The sequence below is a fragment of the Schistocerca serialis genome, chromosome 6 (genome assembly GCF_023864345.2).
Source record: "Schistocerca serialis cubense isolate TAMUIC-IGC-003099 chromosome 6, iqSchSeri2.2, whole genome shotgun sequence".
NCBI classification, from domain to species: Eukaryota; Metazoa; Arthropoda; class Insecta; order Orthoptera; family Acrididae; genus Schistocerca; species Schistocerca serialis.
In genome coordinates, this window is record NC_064643.1 from 22919163 (window position 1) to 22945314 (window position 26152).

The 26152-nt window shown below is 41.5% G+C and overlaps 2 protein-coding genes across 2 annotated transcripts in view; both read right to left on the reverse strand.

The window, feature by feature from the left end:
• Positions 1-26152, reverse strand: part of LOC126485158 (GTP 3',8-cyclase-like) — a 293950-nt gene that overhangs the window by 77125 nt on the left and 190673 nt on the right. The gene's annotated exons all lie outside the window — the stretch shown is intronic.
• LOC126485159 (cyclic pyranopterin monophosphate synthase-like) overlaps positions 45-26152 on the reverse strand; it is a 74157-nt gene continuing 48049 nt past the window's right edge. Inside the window, exons 3-4 of the mRNA XM_050108831.1 lie at positions 14483-15283; positions 45-227 (exon numbers count right to left, since the gene is read on the reverse strand). Coding sequence (XP_049964788.1) covers positions 14508-15146 — 639 coding nt within the window. The 5' untranslated portion in view covers positions 15147-15283 and the 3' untranslated portion in view covers positions 45-227; positions 14483-14507. The remainder of the gene's footprint in view (positions 228-14482; positions 15284-26152) is intronic.

Here is a 26152-nt window from a genome sequence, read left to right on the forward strand (position 1 = left end):
TGAACAATAGGTCTGGAATTTTTAAAGACAAGGTGAAGAAACCATTGGATTGTATAATTTTTTTATTAATCACAAAGAAACAACATGATTCAAAGACATCAACAATAGCAATGGAAGTTCAAGTGAATTGTCTGCCTCCAATTCTGATCACAGAGAAACACTCCAATAGGAAAGAGGGCACAACATCCTGCTCCATTTTCAAAAGCTGCAATGTCAAATATTACAACCTGTAACAGAAAAAGGTCACGTGATAAATATTGTTTACATATCGATTACAGTAACAGAGGCATATATGGTCTAATAGGAAGGGTGAACACAAGGGCAGGACATGGGGAACAATGAACAGATGAGATGTGAAACCACGGTAAGTTAATAGTGGTGATAATGCCAGTTAATTACATGGGTGGGAAAAGCAACCACTCTTGCAACTCAGAGCTACTCTTGTTTCTGCAACTGATCTTCCGTTCCTTCATTGTTCCTATTTTTCTCATATTAATAATTCTAGTTATAGAAGGTTTTCTAACTAAAAGCTTATTAGCATTTTGTAATGAAACCGATAAACAATACAGTCTCATTCTCTAATGGAAGAACACAGTACATCGCGTTCGTAAATAACTTGATCCAACAAAACAGTGGACATTCATTACATGACATTTAATTTTAAGTATCAATACAAACACTTACATAAAACATTATTTACACTCAAAACCCATTATTCAAAACTGATGTCCATATGTGTAACTGTTTACAGTAGCAATTATTAATATAGTTACTATTGCTAGCTTTAATATGGATTGTTAAAAAGTTTAGAAATGTTAACTTAAAAATGAACTGTAAGCAAAATCTTTTCTGTTAAAAAGTTAATGTTGAAACCACTGGAGAAACATTATAATGTATTATTGTAGTCATCATGTACACTGAAAAAAAAAAAAAAAAAAATTTGCAACACCAAAAAGTAATTAACGTAGAGTAATGAAATTTCAGGAACATATATGTCTAAGTAACTTATTTAAGTGATTAACATTGCAAGATCACAGGATAATATAAGTGCGAGATACACCATTGCAAATGTGATACACTAATGCATTGAAATCCAGTGTAACTGCCCGAATGTAAGCATGCAAACGTGCATGCATTGTGCTGGTTATGAGTTTGTGGGATGAAGTTCCATGCCTGTTTCACATTGTCATCAAAACAGGGATGGTTAATGCTGTTTTTGGGAGACACTGGAGTTGTTCGATGATGTCCCGTGTGCACTAAATTGGAACCAGACCTGGTTATCAAACAGGTCAAGGCAACATGTTGACATACTGTAGAGTATACACCCATGCCTCCATCTTTGCTACCCTCCCTGTTTACCTCTACCCTGTTGCTTCATAACCTGGGTTGTGAGTAACTGAATCCACTTTCTCTTCTTCCCCTTCTTTCCCCTCTCTCCTCCCTGACGAAGGAACAAAGTTCCAAAAGCTAGGATACGTAAATTTTCTGTTATGTTTTGTGTATCTATTGGCTGTACTGGCCAGCCCCTCTATCTCTTTGTTAGTATTTGTTTCACGTCTTTATATGAGATTTTCCATCATCACAGTAATGTTAGTTTATAATTTACGGACAGCCTAATCCATTATTTCCTGTCAAGGTTTGAAACTTTAGAAAATCATAAATTTTGTCTTGGTAAAATAAAGGTGATTAGATGTTTCCCTTATGCACATGTAAAAGACTGTCAGTTCACATCTACGTTTATAATCTGCAATCCACCAGGAGGTGCATGGTACAGGGTAAGTCCCATTGTACCAGTTATCAGGGTTTCTTGCTGTTTCATTCATGTATGGAGCATGGAAGAATGATTGTCTGAATTTGTCTGAATGCCTCCGTGTGAGCAGTAATCATTCTAATCTTATCTTCACGACCCCTGTGAGAGCAATATGTGGTGGCGGGGGGGGGGGGGGGGGGGGGGGTTGTGGTATATCCCTAGAGTAATCATTTAAAGACAGTTCTTGAAACTTTGCTAATACACTTTCTTGGGATAGTTTACACCTGTCTTCAACAGTCTGCATTTCAGTTCCTTCAGTATCTCTGTGACACTCTCCCATGGATTAAGCAAACCTGTGACCATGCTGCCTTTCTTTGTATACATTCAATGTCTCCTGCTAGTCTCATCTGGTACAAGTCCCACACACTTTAGCAATAGTCTAGGGGGGGTGGGAGGGGGGGGGGGGGGTCACACGAATGACTTGTAAGCATCTCTTTAGTAGACTGATTGCACTTCCCCATTATTATACCAATACACCAAGGTCTACAACCTGCTTTACCCACAACTGAACCTATGTGATCATGCCATTTCATATTCCTACAAAGTGTTACACACAGGTATTTGTACGAGTTGGCAGATTCCGACAGTGACTCACCAATATTATAGTCACAGGATACTAAGTTTATACATTTCTAAACATTCAGAGCAAGTTGCCAATCACTGCACCATGTTGCAATCTCATCAAGATCTGACTGAATATTTATGCAGCTTCTCTGAAATAGCACTTCATTACAGATAGCTGCATCATCTGCAAAAATCCTGATTTACAGCAAGGTCATTAATGGACAAGAACTGCAAGGTCCCCAACACACTTCCCTGGGGCACACCTGAAGTTACTTCTACATCTGATGATGACTCTCCATCCAAGGTAACATGCTGTGTCCTTCTTATCAAAAAGTCCTCAATCCAGTCACGTATTTCACTTGATACCCCATATGATCGTACTTTTCACAGTAAGTGTAGGTGTGGAACAGAATCAAATACTGTTAGGAAATCAAGAAACACAATCTACCTGTTGCCTTGATCCAACGCTTTCAGCAAGTTATGTGAGAAAAGTGAGAGTTGGATTACATATCATCTATATTTTTGAAAACCATGCTGGTTGATTCGAGAAGGTAGTTCCGTTCGAGATACCTCATTATGTTTGAGCTCAAAATATTTTCTAAGAATCTACAACAAATTGATGTCATGGCTACTGGATGGTAGTTTTGTCACTCCTACAACCCTTCTGGTAGACGGGTGTGATCTGTAACTTTTTCCAAAAACTAGGTAAGGTTTTCTGGATAGATTACAGTGAGAAGAGAGGATAACTCAGCCACAAATTCAATATAGAATCTGACTGTGATTCCATCGGGGTCTGGAGCTTTGTTTAATGATTTCAACTGTTTCTCAACACAACTGACACTAATACCTATTTCGTTCATTTTTTCAGTGTACGAGGATTGAATTGGGGCAGTTCTCCTGGGTTTTTATTTGCAAAGGAACATTTGAAAATCGAGTTCAGAATTTCAGCTTTTACTTTGCTACCCTCAATTTCAGTTCCTGTCTCACTTGCTAGGGACTGGACACTAACTTTTTTGCCACTAACAGCCCTTACATACGACCAGAATTTATTTGGATTTTGTGAAATGTCATTTGACAATATTCTGCTACAGTAGTCATTGAAGGCTTCATGCATTGCTCTCTTGACAGCCAAACATGTTTCATCCAGCGTCTCTCAATCTATAATCCTACACTTTGTTTTACACCTATTATGCAGTAATCTCTGTTCCTTTAGAAGTTTTCTTTACAGTGACTGTATACCACGGAGGTTCCATCCCATTATGAACTGTTCTACTAGGAACCTATCTACTCAGTGCGTGGTCAACTGTTCTTTTCAAGAAGAGGAAGAGCACCTCTACATGCTCCTGACCTGTGCTGAAAGTTTCAAGTTCCTCACTGAGATAAGATATTACTGATTTCTACTTAGTTAACTGAACGCATAATAAGAGGGAAACATTCCATGCAGGAAAATATATCTAAAAACAAAAATGATGTGACTTACCATACGAAAGCACTGGCAGGTCGATAGACACACAAACAAACACAATCATACACACAAAATTCTAGCTTTCACAACCAACGGTTGCTTCATCAGGAAAGAGGGAAAGACGAAAGGATGTGGGTTTTAAGGGAGAGGGTAAGGAGTCATTCCAATCCCGGGAGCGGAAAGACTTACCTTAGGGGGAAAAAAGAACAGGTATACACTTGCACACACACCCATATCCAACCACACATACACAGACACAAGCAGACATTTGTAAAGGCAAAGAGATTCGGCAGAGACGTCAGTCGAGGCAGAAGTACAGAGGCAAAGATGTTGTTGAAAGACGGGTGAGCTATGAGCAGCGGCAACTTGAAATTAGCAGAGGTTGAGGCCTGGCGGATAACGAGAAGAGAGGATATACTGAAGGGCAAGTTCCCATCTCCGGAGTTCTGCCAACGCAGAAAATCTTTTTGGTTTCAATGCCTTTCGCGTTTTTGGGTTCTCCATAGTTGACTCTGTCAATATTGTCTCTGACGCTATTCCTTATGCTCAACTGGATTCCTTGTCGACTACATTTTCGTCCCTTTTTTCTCCCCGTTTAGGCTGTGCGAACGACTTTGAAGCTCATATCATGCTCAAACCCACGGCTCGGCCTAAGTTTTTTCAGGCTCTGCCCATTCCTGTGGCCCTTCGAGATCGGGTAAAACGGGAGTTGGATCGTCTCACTGCGTCAGGGGTCTTACTTCCTGTCACTTCCAGTGAGTGGTCCTCCCCTGTTGTTGTAGTTGCTAAGGCCAATGGTGATATTTGTCTCTGTGGCGATTTCAAAGCCACTGTAAATGCTCAATGCCTCATTGACACTTACCCTATGCCCCGTCCTGAAGAACTGTTCACTAAACTCGCTGGAGGACAGTATTTTTCTAAAATTGACCTGTCAGAAGCTTATCATCAACTTCCTCTCGATGCTGCTTCCTGGCAGTTTCTGGTCCTTAACATGCCTTTCGGCCTCTATCAATACCAATGCTTGCCATTCGGGGTTGCTAGTGCCCCTGCTCTCTTTCAGCGATTCTTGGAACAATTATTGCTCCCTGTCCCTGGGTGTATCAATTACATGGACGACATTGTTGTCACTGCCTCCACCACTGACGAACATCTTCAAAATCTCCGCACACTTTTTAATGTCTTACAGACTGCCAGTCTTAAATGTAATCTTCAGAAATCACAATTTTTTCAGGCATCTATAACGTACTTTGGGTTCCAACTCTCTCGCGATGGTATTCAACTGTTTCAACACACTGTCGCTGTGATCGATGCCCTTCCTCGCCCTACATCTGTTAAGGAACTGCAGGCCTTCTTGGGGAAAGTAGCATACTATCACAAGTTTTTACCATCTGCGGCGTCGGTGGCTCAGCCGTTGCATCCCCTGTTGCATAAAAACGTGCCTTTTCACTGGTCCGCGTCATGTGACGCGGCTTTCCAGAAATTAAAGACTATGCCTGGCTACTTATTGACCTGGCCAACATCTTGTTCTTGCCACAGATGCCTCTCAATACGGGGTTGGTGCAGTCCTTGCACACCATTTTTCTGACGGTTCAGAACAACCCATCGCTTATGCCTCCAAAACGCTCACGGATGCCCAACAAAGGTATTCCCAAATTGAGAAAGAAGCTTTGGCCATTATTTATGCTCTTCATAAGTTTGGTGTTTTTCTCTATGGCTCAAAATTTCATCTTGTTACGGATCACAAACCACTTGTTTCCTTGTTCCATCCATCAACGTCACTTCCCGACAAGGCTGCACACCGCCTCCAGCGTTGGGCTCTTTACTTGTCCCGTTTCAATTATGAGATTCATTTCTGGCCAATGGCTCAACATGCGAATGCTGATGCTTTGTCTCGCCTTCCCATGGGTCCTGATCAGGCATTCAATAGGGACGAACTTTTGTGTTTCCACCTGGATGTTGCCGAGCAGCGGGTTGTGGACGGGTTCCCCATCACTGGGGACAGGCTCGCAGCTGCTACGGGTTCTGACCCTACCCTCTCCCGGGTTTTACGCCGTATTCAGGAGGGTTGGCCAGATCGCCCGTCCGCTAAGACTTCTGATCCGTTGCGGAACTACTACACTTTGCGCTACCGCCTTACGGCTAGGGATGGTATTATCCTCCTCTCCACTGACAATGCTTCACCGCGTGTAGTGGTACCTGCATCTATGCGTGTTGCGGTCTTGCGCCTCCTTCACCAGGGGCACTGGGGTGTGTCTCGCACAAAATCTCTGGCGCACCGTCATGTGTACTGGCCTGGCGCTGACTCTGAAATTGCACACATGGTGGCTGCCTGCGGCCCTTGTGCGTCACAGGCCGCTGCCCCGAAGTCATCTTTGTCACTGTGGCCTTCACCTGAGAAGCCCTGGGAGTGCATTCATGCTGACTTTGTGGGACCTTTTTTAGGTACTTATTGGCTCCTTGTAATTGACGCCTACCCTAACTTTCCTTTCATTGTCCGTTGCACGTCACCTACCACCGCGGCAATCACTAGTGCTCTCACCCGCATTTTTTCTTTGGAAGGCCTCCCCTCTACTCTTGTTACTGATAATGGTCCGCAATTTGCCTCTTCCGACTTTGCAGATTTTTGTGCTCGTCACGGCGTTACTCATGTCACGGCCCCGCCGTTCCATCCACAATCCAACGGTGAGGCTGAACGGCTGGTCCGCACATTTAAGGCTCAGATGCGGAAACTTCTGACTTCTTCTGCTGATGATGATGCGCTTCTCCAGTTCCTGGCGTCTTACCGTTTCACCCCCATGGGCGATCACAGCCTGGCTGAGCTCTTACATGGTGACAGCCCCGCACGCTACTTCATCTTCTGCGGCCTCCCTCCTCATGGCCGCGGGTGCCTTCCCTTGGCCGGTTCACCGCCGCCGACCTCGTCTGGGTACGCGGATATGGCAGGCGGCCAAAAAGGAGCCCGGGCCGCATCTTACGACACCGTGGTAGACGCCTGTATGAAATCCAGATGGACACGGGTGTTGCAGTGCGTCATTCGGACCAGCTTCGGCCTCGGGTGCCAGCAACGCCTGTTCCGAATGCTGCCACACCACTTTTGGCTCTACCTGATGCCCGGGATCTTGGCATCTCTCAATACTCACAACGCAGCCCTCTCACCGTCATCGCGATGCCAGCACCAGAACGGACGTCACCAGGAGACGTGCCCATGCAGGAACCGGAGGATCATCCTCTGTCAGAGTACATCTACTCGCCTCCTCCTTCAATGGATGCCGACACATCACCCACGTCTCCTGTCATCTCGACCCGTTATCATCGGGGACACTTCCGTCCGTACGGGAAGCCTCCTCCTCGAGACTTTACATTAGCCATCTCCAGGACACCTCCATCAAGACCAGTGCAACAATTTCAAAGGGGGGAAAAATGTTGTGACTCGCCGATTATTCAAAGTGCTGCCGCGCAATTACACGCGTCCTCTACGTGCGGCGCTGTCTGCCAGCCATGCAGCAGCTGCGCCACCTAAGCGGCCAGCCGAGCAGCGGCCGCTAGACTGAGACTCAGTGTTGAATCGAATGCCGACTTGTACACAGGTCAACTTACTCAGTGACTTATATGTGTTGTTGTGTTGTTCCTAAATATATGTGTTAAACTTGAAGTTCTAACACTTCTCTTTGGCAGTAATCTTTTATACAATTCTATTCTACTAGAATGATCCTGCAGTTAATGAGGTCCCAAATGTTTCATTGTATCCTCAATTGACTGCTCTCTTTCTTGATTTTAGTTTCAATATTACATTTCTCCCCCCCCCCCCCCCCCCCCCCCCTCTACCCCTCGCCACCCTCACTCCATCATTTTCTATGCCGATCACTTGTGCTTTGCAGTCAATATTAGAGGCGAAACTGGTGACAGAAGACATGCAGAAAATGCAAGTCTTTATGTCTGTCAGTTTCAATATTTTACAATAAAATACGAGCCTAAAGTATGCTTTGTGAGAAAAAGCTATCAGAAACATAATAGTATGTAAAATAACTACCTCTATGTTATTTATATGAAATCAAATAACAACACCAAAACATTTGATGATGAGCACTGTAAACAGAAATTGTAAATGGAAACCACTGAAATTGTAAGGTACCAAAAATGTTGTCTTACACTTGGGACTAAGAGAACTATGTCTACTCTAAGTGACGTTAAAAGGGCAATATCACAGCCCTTGACAATTTGGTACCTCAAAGATTTCCAGTTCTTTGCCCACATTCTCTGCCAACTGAGAACATGAAGGGTGGATTTCACTTCATGGTCTTCTTTCCTGCATTTAGCTTCCAAACATCAACTCTCACATATAATTTCAAATCAACAGTACAGGATGTCAACAGCATAGAAACAAAACCAAATACACACAATTATAATGTTGTTTCCAGACTTAGGCCTGTAAGTTCAATATTATATTCTCTTACTTTTTTGTTCTTTTCGAGGGTTTTGAATGGATTTAAGAACACTAGAAACACACGATTCTATGCCTTTAGCAAACTCAAGTGGTCCACTTTTAACTAAATTTGAGTTTTCTTTTACACTGAATAAGATGCTGCACATTGTTCCCAATTTATTTCTTGGGTTGGTAATAAAATATTTAACCAATGGTGGTCCAAAATTTCTATACAGTTATTTTCTAGTTTCTGTTTTTAGGACTTTTCCAATTTAGGAACACAATAAGGATCTGTTGAACCACATGCTGAAAACTATAAATTTCTACATCAATTCTTTAAGTCTGAAGACAACATAACCATACCATTAAACAGAGACTCACATTACACAGGACTGAAAGAATATGCACATAAAAACACACATCACTAAAAATAAAAATAAAATTATATTTATACACAGGTACTACTCAGGACAGTAAAATGTTATCATAAATGAATCAACCAAAAAGAAGACATCAGGGGTAACATGAGAAACTAAAAAGGTTTTCAGCTAGTGAAGGAGGCAAGTTGAAAGTATATTTTACAACAACAAGCATTTTTGGTTACATTCAAAACATTAGTGGTACATTCAAAACATAAATAAATAATGAAGCTAGTTGTTTATCTCACCATTTTTTCAAGTTGTGTGAAAATTGCACAAAAGTAGGGAACACCATTTGTGCCGTAACAAAGAGCAGAACAGCATTAAATGAAATATAAAATAATCCATTCACTGTTCAATAAAAGATATTAGATATTTATGGCAACTGAGTTTAAATTCACACTAACCACAAAAGCAAATCAGAGTAGTTAGAAACAGGATAAGTTTAAGGAAGAAAAGTTGAAGTACAAGATGGAGGAAAGGAAACATGAACAAGCTTTAATATCTGGTAGAGTGAGATGTACCCTCTGTCATACTCTTCATAGTGGTTTGCAGAGTGTGGATGAACATGTAGATAGCATCATCAAGAACGCAATCAACGTGTATCTGAAACTTGAGCTTCTCCTAGTGTGCAGTGTCACAAACGTTTTGACATTATTATACATACTTCTGCCACTGGGGCAATCATAGGTAATGACTAATTTGGCAGTAATATGCAGTGCTAGATTTATTAAAAGAAAAAAAATAGACTTCTTAACATTTATTTATGGTAAGTAGCACTCTATCATTTCCTATATTTCTAAGTTCCTACCGAGAGTTTCCATAGTTTGATTTAGACTTCTGAAAAAGTTATAACACTTTTCTGAGCTTTTTAACAGTGTGAATACAACATTTGTATCTTACCGCTTCAACTAGAGCAAAAGTTCTATTGTATCACATCTCAAAATCTTTGGGTCTAATTTTTTTCGTCATCAGCGGTATACTGTCACAAATCAAGCCTTGGTTATGTGTATTGTTAGATTTTGTTTATTTTTATTTATGTGGGGTGTATGAGCAATGCAGCTGACTGGGATTCACCTGCTGCAAGTCATAGACTGACCGCTGCTGTGTTCACTGCCTGGGTCAAAGGTGCTGAAAGGATGTGCTCATTGATGCTATGGAGACACTGTTCTGTGTTTTATTTTAATGACAATTATTGTCAGTTTCTTCTTGTTTTGTTTATAAGAAAGGAATGAGGACATCATTAGATCTTTTGAAGAGTACACAACATAAATCACAAAATGTTATTTCTGTATTAGCAAAAAATTGGACTACATTGTATGATAGAGATGAAAAAGAAACCGTGATTAAATTCTTTCTGTGTTAGATTCCTGAACCTGCTGATCTTTGAGAGAGAGAGAGAGAGAGAGAGAGAGAGAGAGAGAGTGAGAGAGAGAGAGAGAGAGGGGGGGGGGGATGGGATTTAATTGTATCTCCCCATGCAGCTGTAGCATTTTGGCATGTCGTACATTGGTCAGATCATCAGTAGCTTGGAGGACTCGTATGTAGGGCATAAGCAACACACACACACACACACACACACACACACACACACACACACACACACACTTAATAATAGTCAAGAAAATTTGCAACCGCAAAATATTGCCTCGGTACAGGTCATAGAATCTAATATACAACACAGATATTTCAATATGCATATCCAGTTACTGGAATAGTGTTATTAAGAAAGCTGTTGAGAGACAGAAGTTTTTGCTTAAATTCTTATAATTTACACCAGATGATGTACAAAATAAACTCCAAATTACTGTAACAACATAGTGCACAAAGCACACATTCATTTTCTAATTACAACAATCATACCCCAAACTATAAAAATTAAAATATTGAAGACCAGAATCAAAGTTTAGCTGCTACAAAATTATGTCACAGGTAACAATTATTTAATTCACTTCTTAAACATAACAATTTAATTTAAAAAAGACAACAAATAACATTTTTAAGTACAATATTCAAGTTTAGGTGCTGCAAAGATGCATAACAATCATCTATGTTTCAACATTCTTATAAAAAATACAACATAAAAAGGAAGACCTGATTGTAGATCATGGGTGGGCTATGTAAAATAAATGACAAAAATCAGCAGCTGTAAAAGGCAGATTTTTTTCCAACTACAACCAATTCCTCCATTTTACAACAGCATAAATGAATGCAGCTCTTTTTCCCCAAATTTGCTGCTTCAGATTATTAGTGTCATAATGAAGTCTTTTAAGAATTAGAGGCACAAACAGATTAATAAATACAAACAAAAGCAGGAATATTCAATTTGCTCGAGGCTACCAAATGAAAGAAGAAAGGGGGCTAGGGAGGAAAAAACAAGATCACGTAAGAAAGAAATAAACTGCTGATTGTTTGCATCATTCCTAGACTCAAAACCCTAAGCAAAAGAAACAGTGATGATAGCATTGATTTAAAATCATGTCAGAAAAGACGACAGCTAATTCTAGGTGATCCTCCATAAAGCCATGGTCTCACGTTGTCAAACCCCTGCAGGATTGTTTGAGGGACAATGATTTGACATTGATTGTTAAGTCAAAAAAGCAATGCATCTTTGACTGAAGAAACAATCAAAAATATATTCTTTTAATGGAATATTTACATTGCAGTGTACTGATCTGAGAAACATACTGAAAAGAAACATGACTATGTTGAGAAATTTTCATTTTGTATTTTCTTATATTTGTAACCGCAGTACATGAAAAAAGTGACACTCGACATTTGAGTTAACTGAAAGATGAAAGATTAGGGTTTCATGCCCTGCCGATCATTGTCCCCAAACGGGGACAGCCCGCAAACAGAATTCTACCAACCAGCTTGGACTGAAAACATAACACACAAGAATCGTGCCCGTGAGTGTAGATGACACTCGGAATATCACGCAACACGGATACCCGAGGATGGTGTCTGTCAGAGCAGATTGCAGATGAAGCACGAAGGCAGAGGGAACAAATTACAGACCTGCTCCATCTGACGGTCAGTCTCAAGTAGCACTTTGTAAAAGCAACAACTAATGTCACCGAAATATGCGAGGAAGACAATGATGTCCGACTGTGCAAAGGACAACTCAGGAATTTCAGCAAACTTCTGGAAAAACCTGAAGAATTAAATTGACAGAAACCTGTTCTGGATTGGTAACTTACAAAATAAAACATTTTCAATCTCTGGACTAGTCACACACAAGAAAGATAATAGGCCTTTAAAAAAGAGGATACCATACAGTGTAAAGCTGAAACATGTAAATTAGTCTGGCCAATATGCTCTACACCTGAGCAAAAGTATCAATGAAGTGGTGCACCTTTTAGGAACTGTTAAAAAAGTGTCATTTTACATCAATGAACACAGCAATGACAACCTGATCCTAGGAGAAAAGAGCCGATACACACTATTTATTTAAGAATGAACACTTCACCTCAACTTTTCACAGCACGGGACCATCAAAAATTGAAACAATAGAGCAACACAGAGGACACTACCACACAGCTGGGGGAGGGCACAGAGAGAGAGAGAGAGAGAGTTTAATGACCTACTTACTCACTTTTTACTGGCAACAAGATAAGAGTGCAGGTGGTGTCATATCAAAATTGTAGAGAACATGCACGAGAAAAAGTTTTAACAATAGCAAATTAACGTACTTGCTAGTGCTTATTTTTTGTTTTAAATATCTCTCTCAAACTGATCAGGTATTGGAAAAAGAAAGATAAATATTTTGAATTAAGACTTAAAACAGGATGGAAACGGGTACCATATTGGCCTGAATATAAGATACACCATTTCTACAAAAAATCTCCCATAAAAACTGGGACTTTTATGAATCATAGAAACCTCAACTGTAGTGCTTTTTCTTAAGTTTGAAATGAAACAAAAATATCACTACAGTTTGTAAATCAATTGTTGTGTATGAGGTAGCAATGCAAACATTCTCTTTGTTGCTATCCCATTTAGGTAGTGACTACAGAGGGATCCAGAAAAATGTAGACATTCTCTGATAGTTATTACCTTTGGAACAAAGTGTTATATGGCTGCAATTTTGAGTAGTAGTATAAACCACTGTTTTCCCAACAGATCTTGTCGTGTGGGTTTCCAGCAGATGACAATGCAGCACTGGATGAAGTACAACTATTGTTTGAGCAATGCAAGGCTGTACTGAAACAACAATTTATTGTATTTGGTATAAATTTTAAGCCGACAATGCTGTTTAAAATGTGCACGAGGAAAGGTCCTCTGAACAACAACATCAACCTCCAGGTTCCAGCACTGCTGTATTGCAACATTTTTCTAGATCATCTCAAAAATCTACGAAGCATTGTGTATGGGGAAGTGGGATAAGCTGATCAAGTGCATGATAAATTCTGAAGACTGCAAAGTGGAAAGTGTACATTCCAAGATTGTTTCACACTATGAATGAGGACAACTCGAATCGAAGGATGGAGCACTTCGAGTGGTCTGAAGGCATGCTTCACGAAGATGAATGGTTTGCAGGGAAGGTTATCTGGCCTAATGAGGCACAATTCAACCTGAATGGTAATGTAAACTGTCATAGCTGCGTGTATTGGGCTGCTGAAAATCCTCATGTTCACATGGACAAACATGTTACTTCACTTGGTGATAATGTGTGGTGTGGTCCGTCATAGTATTGTTTCTCTGACCCATTCTTCTTTGAAGGTACATAACTGGTGAGGTGTATCATATACTGCAAACATTGATTTTATTAGCCATCCAAGTGGTGTTTGGAAACAAAAGATTTTTACCTACAAGACTGTACTCCGCCTCACCACCACAGAGATATCAGATTCTACTTAGATGAAAATATACCTGGACGACAGATAAGACGAAGAGGAACTGTCAAGTGCCCACCAAGTTCATGGGACCTTACAATTCTCGACTTCTACCAATGGGGGACCTCGACAAACAAAGTTTACCAACAGAACCCAGCTACACTGAATGAGATATGAGAAACCATCAAGACATCCTGTGCAGCTACCACACTGGCAACATTGACAGCTGTACTTCAGTCAACAATTCAGCAACATTGATGTTGCTTGGCTGCTAACAGGTGTCACTTTGAACACACAAAATGATCTTCCTCCCATGCAAGAATTTTGACACTATGCCATTTTGTTCCATCAATATTGACTATCAAAGAGAGTCTACATTTTTCTGGACCCCTCTGTATTCCCATTCTCACAGTTTCACTATTTTAGACAGTGGAACAGGCACAGTTTTTCTCTAACTAAAGAATATAATTTATTCTTCACCAATGAAGCACAACATTGAGAGAAAATTTTGGAATTCGGTACAGTTATGTTGCAAATTTCAAACTCACAGTTATTCATCTAACAGATGTGCTTTTTAAAGGTACGGTTCAAGAAATGCTGCACATGCAATGCCCGGGATTGTAGCGACGCCACTGTACTTTGGGAGGAGAGTGACAAAAATACTGACAGTGACAAAACAATGAATGTTAGTGAAGTTAAGAGTGTCTTACATGAAAACTGCAACTGAAAGCTTTGTTTTTGTGTGTAATTTATCTATAGTGTACTACAAAAAAACTGGTTAAGGGTAAATCACATTTTGAAAAGCTTTTGTAAATGGGCAACTTGACAAATTATTTTTAATTAAGTTTCTCTCTTTTTCGAAATTAAAGGTGCAACTTATATTCAGGCCAATTCGATGTGTATATAATTTATGATAACTATGAACAGACTTTGAAATTTGCCTACATCACACCAGGTATACTTAACTTATTTCACTGCCCCACACAGATGCTCATGTCCGGTGGAAGTCTCCTCTAGTTCCCCCACTTTTGGCCAGAAGCATTATTTCAGATATCAAAATGTCATGACTCACAGCTTTGCACATATCGTACACTGTTAAGGCAGACACCGATACAGCAGCGAGAACTTCCATCTCCATGCCCGTCTGCCCTCTACACTTTGCCGTGCCAGTTATAATCACACAGTTGAGAGCAGAGTAAAGTTCAATGTCCACAGCCACAGAGGATAAAGATATGTTATGACACAGAGGGATAAGGCTGGACGTCTGCTTGGACCCCACAATTCCCGCCAGGCCAGCAACGCTAAGTACCTTCAGGCCATTTTCTCGTATGAGTTTCATCAGTTCGGGTCCCACAAAAACCTTTGCTCGTGCTGTAGCAGTCCGTTCTGTCACCAGCTTCGAACCCACGTTGACCATTTTCGCCCTGCCAGACCGGTCAACATGAGTCCGACTTTCGGACTGTGCTCCCAAACTGCAGAAACGGCAAGAGAAGACAGAGGGCTGTGCTCTGTGTGTTTGTTTTGTTAGGAGTCCTGCATTGCACATAATGCTTGGGGCACAGGGAAGCAAATGAAACTGTTTTCTAGATTCAGTCACTACACTCAAATTACGTGACAACAACTGAGACATCTGTGTATCCGACACAAACAGGGGCGAAATATTGGTATCTGAGAAGAAGTACTTTTGAAAATCTTGTTTCTGAAGGTTTAACAACTTCCGACTTTGTGCCTTCACGACATCACTACAGCCATCAAGTTCAGGGCCACCTGGAACAAAAATACAAGCTGTAACAAACAACTCTTCATAATCTGAAAATAAGTTAACTACAAAAGAATTTTTAAGCATTCGTGTTGAAACACCCCCGATTAATTCCTTTACTGGATTTTGGGTAATTTACCGAAGACACCAAACAGTTAATTATTGTGATATATGACCATGTGCTTAATGGATGAAAGGCTATTGGTTGTTCTGCTGTGGTTTCAGGAGTATTTCAACCGAATGCGGCTGTTCTGGGACGGAATAGCTAATGATTGAACGTTTGTCTATTGTTAAGAATCACAAAGGTTGTGATGTACAACTGATGTATATTTCCTACTAACACACAAATTCTGAGGCAGTTGCTACCTTTGCCTTACACGTCTAATTGTGGTTATCTCTTTTTATTGATTGCTGATTTTCAGTACTTTGTCACACGCAATGCTGATGGTTAACATTCACAACAATCCTCACTGCAATCCATGGTTGTTGCTGGCCGACACGGTTGACGTGAAACACGTAATTCGGCACTTGTCACTTTCTGTTTCTTATCACTTGCGAATCGGCATTAGTGAGAGTCAACCCCACGACGATCAGGGGGACGTGCTCACTCGTCATACTCCAGTGAATTTTACCGTTTACAACTCACTCGACCACCATTCTTCCCCATCTTTCCTGCTCTACTGCTCACTTGACACTCTACCATACTACTGCGCACTCAGCACTAGTCTCACTGCCTACTGCAGCGCTCGACAATCTACTCCTGTCCACTATCGACCTGGGCGTCAGATACTAGCATCTTTGTTTGTGGGATCAGGGATCCCTTACAGTGTTCAAGACAAGTTCTTTGAACCTTAATGATCTGTGATGATTCTTTTCTTTCCTAAGCTAAGGTCGAAAATCTGTTTTGTCTGCAGAAGTGTGCAATATGAATATTACACAAAGTTGATAGGAACATCTCACATAAATCTCCTCAGTGGCTGTAGTTTTCACAATCTTGCAGGAGTGGATATAAGGGGAGGTCGTGGCAATGGTGAAAACTACCACCCACTTCCCAAACAACATATTATACTGGGGTGCACTTAAGAAGGCAGCAGTGTGGTGCATTCTGTGCAGAAAGAGATGGGGAATGCTTTATGGTGCTGTCTGTGTGTTCTCTCTCTCTCTCTCTTTCTCTTTGTCCCACGACTCACATTTCAGCCACTTCCAACCCTCGTATCTGGCACAGGCCACTGTGTCTGCTTCTGACTCTGCCTAGTAGAATTTATGCGGTCGGAAAGCTATCGCTGTTGCTTTCTAATGTAATACTTGTCATGTTTCCTTTATGCCAGCCATTGTGAACATTAATGGCTAAGTAACCTCATCATACCTAAATGCCTTGTATCGTACACGCACCCCAAAATGCACACTACAGACAGATGTGGCAGAATGACACGATGTCTTTATATTTTTTACTTCACCAATTTCCAAATGCACACATAACTTTTGGAGAAGGAGGTAGCATGGAAACAGAAGTGTGTCAAAAATGCCAAGTTCTTCCAGCAATGACAAGCTACATGTAATAAAGGACACTTTTCAGATGCTCGTGCTAGGGTCTGCCCACAAGGACATGCTTTTGGTCTGATTGACAACATTCCAGCCGGGTAAAGCTGCACACCACTGGGTTGAACATACCAGCTGTCAACAGATCCGATACAACAACAACAGAAAGAATGACTTCCCGAACACAGTTGGAAATCACTGATAGAAACAGTATTCCCCTCATTCACATGTGTTTGCAGACCTCTGTTCAGTCATAACGTTTATTGAAATAATGATGGTGAGCACACACTCTGACAGAGTTCAACTTCGTTGTTACATGGTTGTTCAGCTTTTTCCTTCTTTCCTCCTCCCTTTTCTCTTCCCAAAATCTTTTCATTCTTTGACTGTGTTCCTGTTTCCTTTGATATGTACATATTTTCTCTGTTTTCTTCCTTCCCTTTACTTCAAGTTTTATGTTCATAATTTTGATTCTGAATTTGTCTCTTTCATTCATCATTTCCATTCTGATTCCTGCTCGTTTTGGCATTCTTCTATCTCTTTAAACCAACTGGTTTTTTTGATTAAGGCATTTACTACATCCTAAATCCCTTTGTGAATCTGTCGCTGTTCATTGTGTGTATGTGTCCACAGAATGTTAGTCGGTGTTTTCTGATTGTGACTGAATCTGCCTCTGTGTTCTTATAATTCTCTGGTTGATCTCTTCATCCATATGCCATCTCTGTGCACTGCTCCAAAAAATTTTCTGAGGATTTTGCATTGTATTCTTTCTGCTTTGTGGTGCCTGGTCCACAGATTGTGGTCATTTCTGATGCGAAGAGTGCTTCTGATACTATAACTGTATTATAGCGCATGTGTTTGCCTTGTACTGAAATGTTTCTTTTATTACAGTGTGTCCATGTCAGTTTGTACACTTTATGAAGTTCTTTTGTTTGTTCTACGTTTTCTTCCTTCTTTGATCCACCTATTTGTATTGTTACTATTATATTGAATAATTTAATATATTTTTGTGTGTTTATTATTGTTATTAAAATTGTAGATGTCTGTCGTATGCTAACAGCGACGTTGCTAGCGAGTTGCATTTTTGAGGGAAGCTGGGTGAGGGGGGGCGGAAACAATAACAAACTGTCACTCCCCCCCCCAAATAACCCAACCCTGGATGCCAATACATTTGCTCTGTATAGGTGTTTGTGTCCAGAAGTATGAGTCAATTTAGCAAAAAAAGCAAAGGAAAGCTTCATGTTCTGGCCCACATAAAAACCAGATGACCAACCACAGTGTAATCCTCTGCAATGGCATCACTGAAAGCAGTATGGTGGGAGGGGGAGGGGGGGGAGTCAGCACACCCTGTTCTGGTCACTGCCAGCTTTCTTGACCTCAGAGTCACTACGTCTCACTCCAACAGTTCCTCAATGGGCATCACAAGGCTTGGTGCACCTCGTTCCAGTCCTCCCACCAAGGAAAACCTCGGGCAGTACTACGGGTGAGTCGCAGCTGAGCAGCTGCCTTCCCCCTGTACCTGCAGTAGCTGCAAGAGGATATTTGTGTTACACATACGCTAAAACTGGTGTAAATGCCACAGGACACTCTTTGGAGTGTCACCTACAAGCACACGCTGCTACACACTTGACAGTGCTAGGTGGCCATGAGTTCTGGCTCAAAGTTCCTGCAACTGTGGTTGGAACTTCCCCAGTGTGACTCTCCCATTCTTTAATAGGGTATTTGAGTGTCCGGGGCACGTTCACATTGGACAACACTGTCTAGTACAGGCTGCTGTCTTCCACCCGTGCTCTCTTGCACTGAGCATTGCATCTTGCACAAGTGAGTCATAAGGACTCCCCTCTTCTGTATGTACACTAAAAAAGCAAAATTGTCTTTTCAGACGAAAAAGTAAAATTGTCTCATATCCACATTCTATCCTTAAAAGTATCCTTATGTCTGGGAGACGCAGATCCACCGAGCAGATCCCACCCGACGACCCGTAGCAAGACTGCAGCACAAGAGGCAGGAGTGCCATCTGTTCCCTTTGACGTTTCTGTCTTGCTTTGCCACCTATCAGTAAGTGATGAACCAGCTAAATCTGGACTTTGCTGCCACAAATCAAGAAGCAATGGCTCGGAGACAGCATGAGCTCATTGTCCAACTGACGGGTGGAAGCAACGCAACAGCAACAGCAACACCAACACCAGTCACACCACCAGTGAATATACTAGAGAGGCCCTCAATACCACCGCAGTAGTCCTCGAGCTGGAAGTGACAGCTCCGTGGAACAAAGATGGACCTTCGAAGCTGGTGGGTCCAAAATGCAATCAGCAGCAACATACACGAACAACTGAGCCTACTGACTCACACGGCAAATGCAGCGTGCTTTTACCAACACCAGTTCTGAGCATCGGTAATATGAGGGACCATACAAACAATTCTGCAGCACCTCAACTACACAACACTACCCCAGCCGCTACGCAGAACACTACACCGACTGGCTTCCCACTGGTCATAATACACAATTACACTTGCCTCGGCAAGCTAAATAAGACATTTGTAGAATGTCACTCCCCACAATATACCAAACACAAAACTCACAAGGGACCATGTATCACTGTATGTATGCAACAAAACAGATTGCACAAATCTCCTGAAAATCGTCAAAGCTGGGGGAATTGAGTATCATAAATATAACACCCAAGGGGGGAAAACTCGAATGTACATCGTGAAAGGAGTTGACACCACAACCCTCAATGACATTCTTCATGGTATAATCACAGCTCTCAGCTGGGACTGTGAGAGCATGAGATGAATTCTTGGATTCGTGACACACAGATTGCAGCCAAACTATTTAGTGGAGTTCGATGACACAGCTTACTCCTGCAACTTTCTGACGCAGATGCTCCTGCTTCACATGGTCGTAGTAGAAATATACACACTTCCGTGTGTCCCCCAACAGTGCCACCACTGCCAGCAGTTTGGCCATGCGGCACCCGATGTGATCTGGCACACGGTGCCGCAAATGCACTGGTAACCGTGTAGCACGACACTTTAAACTTGGTACAACTATCAAATGTACCAAATGTGGAGGGGTCCATGTGCAAACTACAGATGGTGTGCAGCATACAAAGAAGCTCTAAGGTGCAAAAGTGCCAAAGACAGACAAGTGGTAACCAGAACAGCTCCAAGACACTCCCCACCCCCCAGCCAGTAAGGTGTGGAACCTCTTTTACTGGCATTGTCAGTGGAAGTGGATGAACTGAGGATGCACAGAGCTCCACAAACTCACGGCACACTCCCACAACAACAGAACCACAACCCACACCTGCAATGCTAGAAACTGCCCCTGTACTGATGACAATACTGCCGGTCCCAGACAACACCAAGTCAACTCTGTCTAGGCCAGATTGTGACACTTGTGATATCACAGAAGACACACCCAAACTAGGGCAACCACAAACACACGAAATAAAACAGAGGTACCCAAAAAACAAAAGAGGGGACACTATCACACCACAACAAATACACCAACAACAGACCAGACAAACATAGGAACACATTAAAAGGAACAATGTAACTGTAACTCACACTCTTGCCCCCCTCACCACAGCAATAACACAGGTGACCCCAGATGAAATACGAACCATGAATAACACACAAGCCAGCCCATCCAGTACACCAACATAAGGACCACCAGCCACCAACACCACCGCCAGCACCTTGGCTGACATAACAAACATTCTCACCACAATCAGAGGCATAGTGGAGACACTATACCCCACTCACATGGCTTAAGATCCTCTTGAGGCTCTTCATCGTAACACATGCACAAACTCATGACGGCTACACACAGCCAGTGCATGGCTGCTATACAAACTGCTATCACCACACTGCCCACACACTTCCATAGGTAATACACCACAAAACACAAACAACAGTACTTTGACCTAGATGCTGTTCTGGAATGCAGATGGGATTGGCAACAAAAGGGCAGAGCTAGCTGCATTTATGGAGGAGAAGGGAATCTGGAATGCTCTCATGAACGAAGCTGAGCTCCAGTCACACAAACAACTACTCTTCTCAAGATATTACATCTACTGTACTGACCACCTGAAGGCACAACTGTGGATGGAACAGCAATCTTCATATATTGAGACAAAGAATACACAAATATTAAGATCCCTGAACCTGAAAGACTAGAAGCCACAGCTGTTAGGGTCAAGTCAATTGAGTGAACACTACATTGATATCGATATACAATTGATCTGGTAATATCATAACAAGCGATATCAGCACAATACTCAACATAGCATAGTGACTAATAGCCACTGGTGATCTTAATGCTAAACACTCTGCTTGGAACTAACAAAGATCAAACACCAATAGCAAAAAAACTATGCGAACATGCACTGCGCCCAAACTACATTACACTAGTGCCAGCTGAGGTGACACTTAAAACAGGGAACAGAGACTAAATGTGATAGACATTAGATGTGATAGGCATTATAGTCACAATCAACATTGAAATTATACATGATTTGGCCTCATCAAACACCTGTAATACTTTACTCGCAAGAAACACAGCAGTATGATGAATCTCACAGGATACTGAGCTACAAGCGTGTGAATTGGGCATTGTTCAAGGAAATGCTTGAAAAGTCGTATCCCACAAATTCCCAAAATTACACAAAGCAGGAAACTTGTTGAAGCTGTCAAAGCCTTTACCACCGCAGTTCAGGATGCAATAGCAGGTACCATTACAGTACTTATACCACAAGAATGCTCAATGGCCCTGCTCCCAGAAATACAGGGGCCAATGTCAATTAGAGATCATCTCGGGAGATACTGGATGTACAAACAGCATATTAGCAGGCTCCAGGGGATCATACAGGCTAAATTAAAACTTTTAAAACCACAAACTGGGACAATAGACTCGCAGGGCTGCACACCACATGACCTGGAGTGTGGCAAATAGCTGTCCACTCCACCAAGAAGAAATACTACACACCAAGTTTACAAATACCTTACAGACCAGCATACTCCATGGAGGGGAAGCATGAGCTGATGACCAGAACACTAGCAACATCATTCACACTGAATCTGGCTCCTTCCAATCCAGCACTGCTACTTGAAATGGACCAGGAGGTTACATGGCCTGTAACCCAGCCCAAGTGCAATGTAACAATACATACTGCTACACATGAAATTACACAGGTTATTAAGCACAAAACAACTAGAAAAGCTCCTGGTCCCAATCACTTTCAAAACCATGTCACCCAGGAGTTCACGAATAAAGCTATAGAGCATCTCGCACATATGATGAATACCATTCTACAACATCAACACTTCCCTGTCCTGATGTTCAGGAAGCCAGGGAAATACCACTCCCTACCACAAAATTATGGAGCCATCAGCCTGCTGAGCTCCCTGAATAAGATTGTTGAGAAGATGATTCTCAAACATCTTACTATGCACTGCAACACCAATCACTCGCTGAGACTGGAGCAATTTGGATTCAGCAATCACCACTCCACAACACAACTCCTCCGTGTAGTAGAACATATTACACACACCCCCAACACCATAAAGCTACAGGAGCACTGTTCCTGGTCTTCAGTCATTTACGGAACAATCGTCTCATTCGCAAACTCTGCACTGCTAGTCTCTCCGACGAGCTCGTACACCTTACACACTCATATCTCACTCACAGAAGCTTCAACACCGACATTCAGGGCAAACAGTCAACACAACACAGTATACAAGTGAGAGTACTCCAAGGCAGCATCCAAGGGCCCCTCTTGTTTAATCTCTACGTCAATGACTTTCCAACTGAACAAAACACAATGGCAACCATCTACGCAGATGACACTACCATCCTAGTGCAAGACTGGAAACCATCAGGCATAATTCGCAACTGCAAACAAAACTGCCTAGCTGGAACGACAGTGTGTTAAAGCAAATGCTGACAAGTGTGAAGCAGTTCTGTTCACTGACAAACCATAACAACTGCACAATCATTAAGTGTTCTGGCATACCCACAAGCACTGGAATGAAAATTAAGATCGCAAGAGCAAAGAAGGCAGTGAACACACCGTCAGCGAATAGCCCACTGGCAAGGACCACACCACAATGGGACCAGGCCCCTAGACAAAGAGAATATAAGTGCCACTCCTGCCAGCCTCGGCCACTCAGTATTTGGACAGGATTAGGACAGTATACGGACAGGCCTAGCGCAGAATGCTACAATAACAGTTATTAGTGATCCACAAGCTGTGTGTGAAACTTGCACGAACATTGTATATAGCAAAGGACTCGGATTTATACTGCATGTCGCCTATTGCTTGCGACACCATTGTAAATTCCAGGTCAAGCATTGTCAAGCTTCTTATTTGTAATAAAAACTATTAATGTTGTTTGCTTGAATTGTTGTATAGCATTTTGAGAATGCAGCATCCTTTAGGCACCCTATATGAGATGAGTGGGTAGGACCCCACATTAAGACTGCAGACAAATAACACTACACACACGCCCAATACGTTTCAGTGTGAAAGTCAAATACTTCAGTGACAGGCCAACTGAGCAAATGCAAGGCTCAAACAGTGTTACTCTAAGCTCAACAGGTAAAGCACACTGAATAGGAGGATATCGAGGTCCGTGTACATGATACTGATTAGACCCATGATGATACATGCAGCTGCAGTCTGGGGTTACGTGGCTCTGACCGCCTGTGCCGCCTACAGGTGATACACAACGAAGTGCACCACAGTCCACACACACTGTCGACCTTCACAGAGAATACTGCCTTGAGACTCACACACAGATATTCAAAAAACTCACCACACTACTGTACAGGAACTTGAGACACTCTGACAATCACTTCATTCTTAACCTGGGAAACTACGACCACAACCACGGGTGAAAACACAACTGCTGAAAAACACTTCTATCTAGGGACAATTAATCACCTGTGGACAGCACAAACTCACAGACAAAATAAACACTGGTGAATCCCTGCATTACAGCAAAACTAAATGGCATTGCCAGCTGCAAATATCTAGCTGACCAACTGGCAATACGGGAAAGCAGTATTGCACACTAAACATAAACATATCCAACCAAACCTCTTTATGGCCAATTGACCACTCGTATAATGACCTTGGCATGTTACAAGTACAGATGCTGCAGGTGGCCCAGGAGAAACTCAGGTGCACAGCCCAGGAGTACCCCTCCTCAATAGGACTGACACCCGTAAAGAGCTTAGGGTTAAGAAAACTGTTTTATATTCAGGTGCAACACCCTTTTAACATCTCCCAGCCGAAATTAGGAGCAATCTGGAAATCCCCAAATATTCAAATTTAAAGTAAAAAATGTTTTATTAGCCAGTCCACCAATAATTTACCTGGATATGTGAATTTACCTACCTGTCCCACCTCAGATACACAACGCACAAACACTTTCTAACAGAAAACCATATTTAGCCATGCAACATATTCTCTAGGAGCAGACAGGAATGGTAGATGGTTTACTCCACAGAGGGAAGCTGGCAGCAGCTTTGGAATGCCTTTTGAAGTGGTGATTCCATCATAATAATATCCTATGTGCAGGTACGGTTGGTTCTCCACGGAACAGAAACTACTGTACTGTTCCCAACGTGGCATTGACAGCATAAAGGACATTGCACAGGAAGGAAGTATATGAATTTATCAGAATAAGTTTAGATGACAGTGTCCTGTGTAGAATTAAATGCCCATTTAGCATGAAGTATTAAATCAAAATAGTGGCAGAGCAGTTTAAGTAGCAGAGCATTGGCTTTTTTCAAGTAGTTGCTTCTCTGCATATTTATAAAAATAAAATGATGTAGAACTGATCCCCTTGAATAATGATTAATGTGAGCAGATTAGTAGTAGATGAAAATGGTTGTTAGTAGTTCAGTGGCACTTCTCACTTACTCGTTTTACACCCCTGAAGGCTCTCATCGGTGATGGAGCTGTTGGAATATTACATGTGAATGAATGGCTGAACTCGATAATTTTCAAAGTATTCAATATTCTTGTACAGTGCATTCAAAACAAAGTTATATAAAAATGAAGAGGGATGTGTACTTCATAAACTGGCTTGACAACAAGCACTCAACAAAGCAGTGTGATGTAGCTTACTCAAGCACCTCAGTTTCGCAGGAGACCCTGAGGCAACAAGTACACGCATCATGTTTGTTCACTGTTTTTTATTGCCTGTGCTCGAGCACAGTATGAAATATATTAATTTCCTTCTCCAATCTGTGGCTGCTTCCCATCTCTAATTAATTTGTCGTTAACAGGATGTTAATTGTAATATTCCCTTTAATGAACTCATTTTCAGCAAATTGCTAAGCTGGTAATCTTCCTTTTTGTATTGAATAATAATAGTAACTCTGACATTTACATGAAGAGGCATACCAGCAGCAGCAGTTAGCTGTCTTTTAAACTTCATTTGATGCATCCAGAACATTGGAGATATACTGCAACGTCAGTAGGACATATTTACTGAGAAAAATCATACACGACACACTTGCCTCCACTGAACGCATCCACACCCATTAATGTACAGGCAAAAATCCACAAAACCTAACATTCTAGAAGTGGAACAAAATGAATAATATTTTTCAAATACAGTGCTTAAAAAAGTTTCACACTGCCCCCACAGCTTGCATACTTTGTCTTTAACCCATTTGTAGGCACATTTTTTGTAGCAGCCCTGTAAAGTTAATTGTTTTGGTATCATTTTAGAAGTTTCAACTAAATTTAATTTTTGATTATTTTATTTTTGTGATTTAGGAGCAAAAAACTATAGTAGTAAGTATACTTCCCACTGTCTTTAGTAAGCTGTTATGAGTTACTACTACATGTGAAAAAAAGGAATTTTCTGTTTTTATTTGACTATCTATTTTACAATCCTAGAAACTTCATTTAACACTGCTTAAAGAAACGAGCTGAGACAAGTCACAATAGCATATATTGCAGAATGAAACAATGTGTTCTGTTGTAACAAGTGACAACAGCACTGATGTCATGACAAACAGACACCAGTTGTTTAGCATATTATCACAAAAGGTCAACCACATCCAGAGGAGGTACAACATTTTCCCAAGAGCATAGTAAAACAACTAAATTAGTGGTAAGTATGGTCAGTTGGTGGTAAGTATCTTTTCTGCAGTCCAAAAAAGAAATTAATTTTGTGGTAAGTATATTCCCCTTGTATCACGGAAAAATTACTTTGGTAGTAAGCATACTTCCCAGTGGCCTTCAAAACAACATTATTTGGTGGCACGTATATTTGCAACTGCTTCTGAAAGGAACAAGTGACATTTAATGACAATT